Below are 6965 nucleotides of genomic sequence, written 5' to 3'. Positions count from 1 at the left end.
AATTGTTTTAATTTCTTCATCTCTTCAGGGTCAGACTTTGCATGCAGCTATAAATGCACTGAAGAACAGATATCCATGCACTAAAACCGTGAAAAAATTATGCAACAGCCTACAGGACATACTGGTGTCAATGAGATCTTCAAGTTCTCTGTACACAGATGCTTAAGCTGTTCTACAGCTGAAGGTAGAATTGAAACCAGGCCGTTATTGAAAGCAGCAGTCCCATCTTTCCTTAGCTGTTCTTTGCAAACACTGTGTCTCCAACATCTGTCTCTACTTTCCATCCCACCTTAGCTTAAGCAGCAAGAACGTGTGTGCTCCCACAAGATGGACCAGATCAGGGGACTGACCTGGCAAAACAAATGCTTGCCAAGTAAGTAAACGTAGGTATGAAATGAGGAACATTGTGGGTGGGGATAGAACAGTTAAAGAAAGGATGGTTAAAACTAAACTACCTTTTTAATTCATGGACAGTAAACTAGCAGGAGAGAGAGAAAAAGCAGTAATTCTTCCTGTTGCTGATGTTATCCTTGAAGCAGCTGCACTTTCCAGTCCTACCAAAGACAGAAACAATCTTAACACGCCCAGTGACGCAGGCTAAAAAGATGCACAGCACTTGCCACTACTCAGAAGAGCAAACAGATTACAGTCTCCTTAGCCCTGCTGCTAAATCTACATCTGACCCTTTCCTCCCTGCGCTAAGAAAGCACCACTACTTAAAGGTGTTCAGGAATCAACTGCTAAAGCTTTTAACCAGGTTCATCTTCCATCTTTGTAACAGTTCTCCCTTAAAATATCTCCTAATAAATAACAATAACACTTTTTCACAAAACCAACAGTGCTAAAGCAACAAAGAACTTCAAGATCTGAAACACTCCAAGAAATGTACTTTTCCATACTGAATCACTAACCTAAACACAAAAATTGAGAGCTTGTGCTAGAGTTAGTAGTTTTTATGTTACTTACTGTTTACAATGTACACCAAAATCTTCTATTTTATTAAGCGGAATAGTCTGGTATTCAGAGGGACCTTCATCTGGAGGTTTATAGCCCTAAAAATTCAACAAAGGGCAAAGATGATACAGTAATTTTGGGACTTTTTAAAACGCCTAAACTCTTTGAAAGCACTTCACAAAAAAATCTAGTTTATGCAATTCTAGTTTATTTTTCCTAGGGAAAATGAAATTTCCCCCTGTAGCCTGACATTTGGAATTTTCTTGGATCTCAGATTTACATTTGGCTTTACTAGCAGTCATTACATTTGCAGGTCTATCAAAAAGCATGCTGGAAGCAAACTAGTGGTCATAGTTGAGATTCTTCAAACAAGTAAGGTGGCAAGCTACGATTGGATCATTTCTTAGATCAAAGAAAGAGCGAGCTTCTTCTAAGATAATATTTCTCTACCTATTCTTGGAAGTAATTTCAATCCTCTTTTGAGGGAAGACAGGAGGCATGAGAAGAGGGAAGAAACATCCATGCCTTGGATATGCCTTAGGGATACCTAAAACTTCAGTTACTTATTTAGCTACTCACAGCTACTGACTAGGCAAAAACTGCCCACAAACCACTGTGAGGACTCCCTAAAAATACGCTTCTAACGTGCATTTTCTATACACGATTTGGTTTTCAGGTGCAGGATTCTTCTCCCTGCTCAAAATTCTGGAAGTATTTATGAGGTGGTTTTGCCTACAGAAGCAAATATTCTCTGAATCACAAACTGTTCTAAGAAGATCTCTTGTACATTTGTCAACAGAAAAATAATGCTTGAATGCAACTGGGAACCTCTCACCATCATTTTTGTTAATTACAGTTTTACTGTATGTAATGTCAGCCTGAAGTTTTTGATGAGTCAATAATAACTGGAAATTTGAGGGATATACCTGAACTTTCTTAGATTGAAATTAAATAGACAGTTATAGCTCTGCCAGAAGTATAAACAAAAGACTGCATTTGGAGATCTAGATCTTCAATATTTATGTGATTTCCTAGTTTTTAGCCTAACCTTTCCACATTAATTAACTCGTTTTTTTTGTACGTTATTTTGCGAAGATTCGTAAAATTTATTTGAAAAGAGTTAAGTAGATAGTTTTGAATCTTGCTTTTCTAAAATGAAAAGCAGGTTACAACATATAAAACATGCTGTTAACATTTGGTTTTAGGTCTAAAAAATGATAGAGAAGAATTAATATAAATCTATTTTGATGAATGCTACCGACAACTATATCCATTAAAAATGGCTATATTGAGCTGACTATCTAGTCAGTCTATTTGATTTAAGACTGCCAAAAATCTATGAAAAACAAACTAGAAGTCAACCTTTGTAAATGTGATCAATTTCCAAAGACACCCAATACCCAGTATATCAGCACATCCTTCTTTCAGAATGAACAATGACATACAGTACAGCAGATCAAACTGTCAGATGATCAAACTGCAGTAATCTTTAGAACCAATCTACTAATTTAAAGACAGTTTAGTGATCACGCACTAGATAATTTTAACTATTTACCTTAGGATATGTCCTAAATGCTCCAAGATTTACTTTTCCTGCAGATATTGTTCTTGTTGGATCAATCTGTAGAAATACAGGTAATGCTTGTTATATGCATTTTATAAATTATTACAGGCATAAATTAACTTTACAGTAATGGTATTTCAGAAACATAATTAGTGCAAACTGTATTAGTTTTGTCATAAACAGTACTTTTTCAGTTGGCATCTGTTGGTATGAGACTCTCTGAAAAGATGGGAATATCAATAGCCTTCTATTGACCATTTTTTCAACCTCATTTTCCTTATTTCCCAAATACTTGAAAGAAATTGCACTTAAGAGCAATCAATAAACCATAATAAAAAAATCTGCATTTTAATCTTATAACCACTAGAGGTAAGAAATAGTATTGTGTGATCTGCTGTATTTTGGTGGAAAATACAGGAAACTAATGAAGGAATCTCCTTGCTAACATACTTACTAATGCCCTGTTTAATTTTAAAAGTAATTTGTAAAAAAAATTTAAAAAGGGGGGGGGGGGGGAGGAAAAAGCCGTCCCAAGGAAAGTGTTCTGAATCTGTGAAATTATGTCATAACATAGGAGAACTCACATGGTGGAAATACTTCTTAAGGGTCATTTATCCTTTTTTAATGTAATTCTGCCATCAGAGTTATATTCCTTCTGACTAATTTCAGTCTTTTTTCCTTTATTTCCTTCAGTAGCAATGGTTATACAAGTAGTAGCTAAAATAAGGTTTACTTTTTATTTCAGATGTGCTCCAAAGCCTGGAAGACCCTGAAGGGCCCAAAGAGTTTCTTCAGATCTTTTCTTCAAAGATAGATTTCCTGGTGTCTTCTACCTTGTACTATGCCATTGATTTAATTTAAAAGGCACCTTAGATGCAAAGTAACGGAACTCTGTGAACACGCTTTGCTCTATTTTGACAGAAGAAGCAACGAAGAGAACAAAAGAAACAGAATTTTTTTCTGCTGCAGGAGGTTGAATATGGATTGCTCAATACATTTTTCTGCAGAAGTACCAAGTAGGACTTTAAGTTAAGAGTAATGTATGGATTTGTACAGAGCTACCATACCTGGAACAACGCAGTGAAAACAGCCTCGGTAAGCAATACTCCTGGTTTGACCGGTATGCGGCCAGCAAAGCAAAAGGAGCAACACCAATTTAAAATACCAACACCAATTTAAAATACCAACACCAATTTAAAATACCAACACCAATAAAACACTTCCATCATGCAAAAATACATACTACTAGAATGTTAACGGACAGAAATCTAAACATTATTCCCCCCTCAACATAATTTGCTATGCAGTTTTATCAACTATCAGCCAGTACTTACAACCACTGCTACAAAGGGTTCTTGAAATTGCTGATTAAGCATCTGGGTACTGACGTCGATCCCAGAGAGCCAGCAGCCATAGCCAGGGTGACTGTGATACCAGCCAATTGCGTTTTCTAGACGACCAACCTAACAGCAGTGAAGGAAAACAAACCCAGCGTTAACCTCCATTCCAAAAGTACCAGCTGCCCTCTATTGGGCCTTCCAGCATACTACAACACGGTGAGAGGATAAAGAATACACACACAGCCCGCGATGCTAACTTACTAAACTAGATACTAAACATACACCTTATTTCGGCAAAATATTTCCTAGAAACCATAAAATCTCTAGTATTAGCATTCTCTGTTACAGTTACTACCACAGAACAAAGAACTTCAAGGAGCCGGGAGCTCCTTCTTCAATGACAGCTGAAGTACAGAAGAGATTCCACGTGGTGAGATGGTAAGTAAGCTAGGACTCTTCAGCATGGAAGAGAAATTTCTTAGGGTGGATATGACATAAGTATATATAATCTCATATAATGTATGGTATGTCAGTAGAGAATGAGTGTTCATTATTTAGTACAGTAACGCATCTCAGAGGCATATAGAGAGATTATTGCTAAGTTTAAAAAATAACTTCAAAGCGGCATGTTTTCGAACACCAGAGTGACAGAAATCATTGCCAGAGCATGCTGTGAAAGCCAAAAGATGAATTTTTGAGATATTTAGGATCAAAAAAACTCAAAATAGGAGTTTCCAAATAATACCCCTAGCTATCTCTACAAATACTGGAAGAAAAACAACCAACCAACCAACCCACCCAGGAGAACAAACACCCACCATTGCACCTAATTCTGTAATCCTCTCTCAGGGATTGCTTACTGCCTGCTCCACACTGAGTTGAATAATTTTGGTACAACCCTATATGCCATTCTTAACCGAGTTGTGCGTTTGCATGCATCACCTGCTTGGTTTTGCCAAATACTCAGTATGTCAGGAAGGTTAAATCAGAAAAATGTTAAGATGAGACAGAACACACAAACTGCCTACTGAATGGAACATTTATTTTATTTTTGAATTGGTGAATAATATTTATATTTTCTGTACATCTCCCGTAGTAGAGAAGGAGAGACCAACAAAACACTAAAGAACGTGTGTTATTTTTCAAAGCCAAATAACACATTTTGACTGTATTAACACCAGATCCTGCCCATGGAGAAGCAAATAACTGGAACGTTGGCATCTGTGAAGTACTTATGCAGGGGAACATATCAATTTGCAATCTAATATTAAAAAGAGTTATTCTAGGAACAACTGCTTGCCAAAATCGAATGTGGAACAGCCAGCATGCAAACTCTGCCAGAGCACCAGTAAAGCTGAGTTATTATATTTGCACACAAGTTCAATTTCAAAATTGTGAAACGGACTATAGACAAAACTGCACAATATAAACAACTAGAAAAAAATGTTTCCTATCATATGAGTACTCCTTACACAAACCTGGACTGTTTTAAACGTAAGATGAACTAACCGTATTTAAAAAATACTAATTTTATGCTATATACTTACTATTTTGAAACCCATTATTTCTACCTAAGAACTGGACAGTATGAATATATCTTTAGGTAAAGACATCTTTTCAAGTTACCTACTTTTCTGCAACAACAGTATTAGTATCATGACATTAATAGCTTCCAGATAAAAGGAACTAGATTAAATAAGTTATTTCTAAATTTTCTCATAAACAGAGATTAATTATTAAAAAAAGCCCCAGAATATACCTACTTCTGGATTATGTTTACTCTTTTCTGATGTTATGATCCAGCCTAATTCACATCTATTTAAATATCTCTAACTCTATGTAAGGCTGTGAATATAAGTAAAACTCTCCACAATAATCCAAATACTGCTCTGTTATCTCCAGTGAATAAGTAAGGAGCTTCTAATTTTAGCTCGTTTAAAATACTTCGAGGATGAAAGAAAAATCACAGGGTAAAATGGGCCTCAAAACTATTTGAACTTGGAGAGTTAGAGTTATTTCAATGCTCATTCATAGCACAGGATTGCCCTGTATTGGAAGAAGCATGTCAGCAGGTGCTTCCATGTGCTGTGCTGGTTTCTACATCAGCCACAAAGCAGATTCATATTTCTGTTATCCTTCTGCACGTGAGAATTTTACTGCGTAGTCAGGCTTAATATGACATGGATCTCTAAATACAGGGTGATGAAGAGGAGGAAGAGACATCTGAGTCAGTTCATCAAAATTTCCAAATTATAAGTATGAATAATGAAGTCGCACGGAAACTTACTTATTCCTTCATTGGCATTTTCTTCACAAATGTCTTTATTTTTATGGAAAACAGCAGCATGGCTATGCAGTAAGACTTCAAAAAGCAAGAAGGTAAGAATAAACGTCATATTCCTGATCTACAAATAGTAAGTATCTCTGACACATACATATTTTATATTTAATTTAGCATACTGTTTCTAGAAACATGTTTTTAGAAACATGTATTATATCAGTTATTTTAGAAACACACCCCCTCCTTGTTCCATCCACAAGCCACCAGCTGCAGCCAAAAAAACACTTCCTGAGCAATGAAAATCATTTGTAAAGGAAAGGAGGATCCAGTACTTGATGACCTACTGTAAGACATGGAAATATATATGTGAAAATGTTTAAAGGGGTCTGTGCTCTTTGCTGCTGACGCAGTTCTCTTAGCCACGTTTGAGAAGAAACAGGGCAACCGGACAGCCACTTTTATCACTGTGGGAGGGGGGGAGGCGGGGAAGCCTGCAAACCCCAGAACGTGTTCCTGCGCGATTAGCTTACAAGATCCACGCCACGGAAGGAGAGAAACACCCTCTGCTGCTTCTCCTCACCTGCTTTGCGTTTTCAATGTAGGCAGCCATGTACTCGTAGGCGGCCGCCTGAGCGTTGACGCGAGTCTCGGTGCCCTCCACCGGCAGGGCGAAGCTGTCCATGATGATCATGGTTTCCCCGTCCACCTTGCCCAGCATGAGCCCCATCACCTCCAAGTTGCCCCCTGACCTGGCGTGCATCACCATCTTCAGGAGCGCCAGCGCCGAGATCTTGCAGTACTTGAAATAATGGTGGCTGCAAGAGAG

At 37.4% G+C, this 6965-nt stretch overlaps 1 protein-coding gene across 1 annotated transcript in view; it reads right to left on the bottom strand.

Annotated features, from left to right (window-relative positions):
* Window positions 1-6948, bottom strand: part of COPS5 (COP9 signalosome subunit 5) — a 13422-nt gene extending 6474 nt beyond the window's left edge. Inside the window, exons 1-4 of the mRNA XM_009335044.1 lie at window positions 6720-6948; window positions 3853-3981; window positions 2510-2575; window positions 967-1052 (exon numbers count right to left, since the gene is read on the bottom strand). Coding sequence (XP_009333319.1) covers window positions 967-1052; window positions 2510-2575; window positions 3853-3981; window positions 6720-6905 — 467 coding nt within the window. The 5' untranslated portion in view covers window positions 6906-6948. The remainder of the gene's footprint in view (window positions 1-966; window positions 1053-2509; window positions 2576-3852; window positions 3982-6719) is intronic.
* Window positions 6949-6965: the final 17 nt, after the last annotated feature.

This window comes from Pygoscelis adeliae, unplaced genomic scaffold (assembly GCF_000699105.1).
Source record: "Pygoscelis adeliae isolate BGI_AS28 unplaced genomic scaffold, ASM69910v1 Scaffold101, whole genome shotgun sequence".
NCBI lineage: Eukaryota > Metazoa > Chordata > Aves > Sphenisciformes > Spheniscidae > Pygoscelis > Pygoscelis adeliae.
This window is presented reverse-complemented; position numbering and strand designations above follow the sequence as displayed.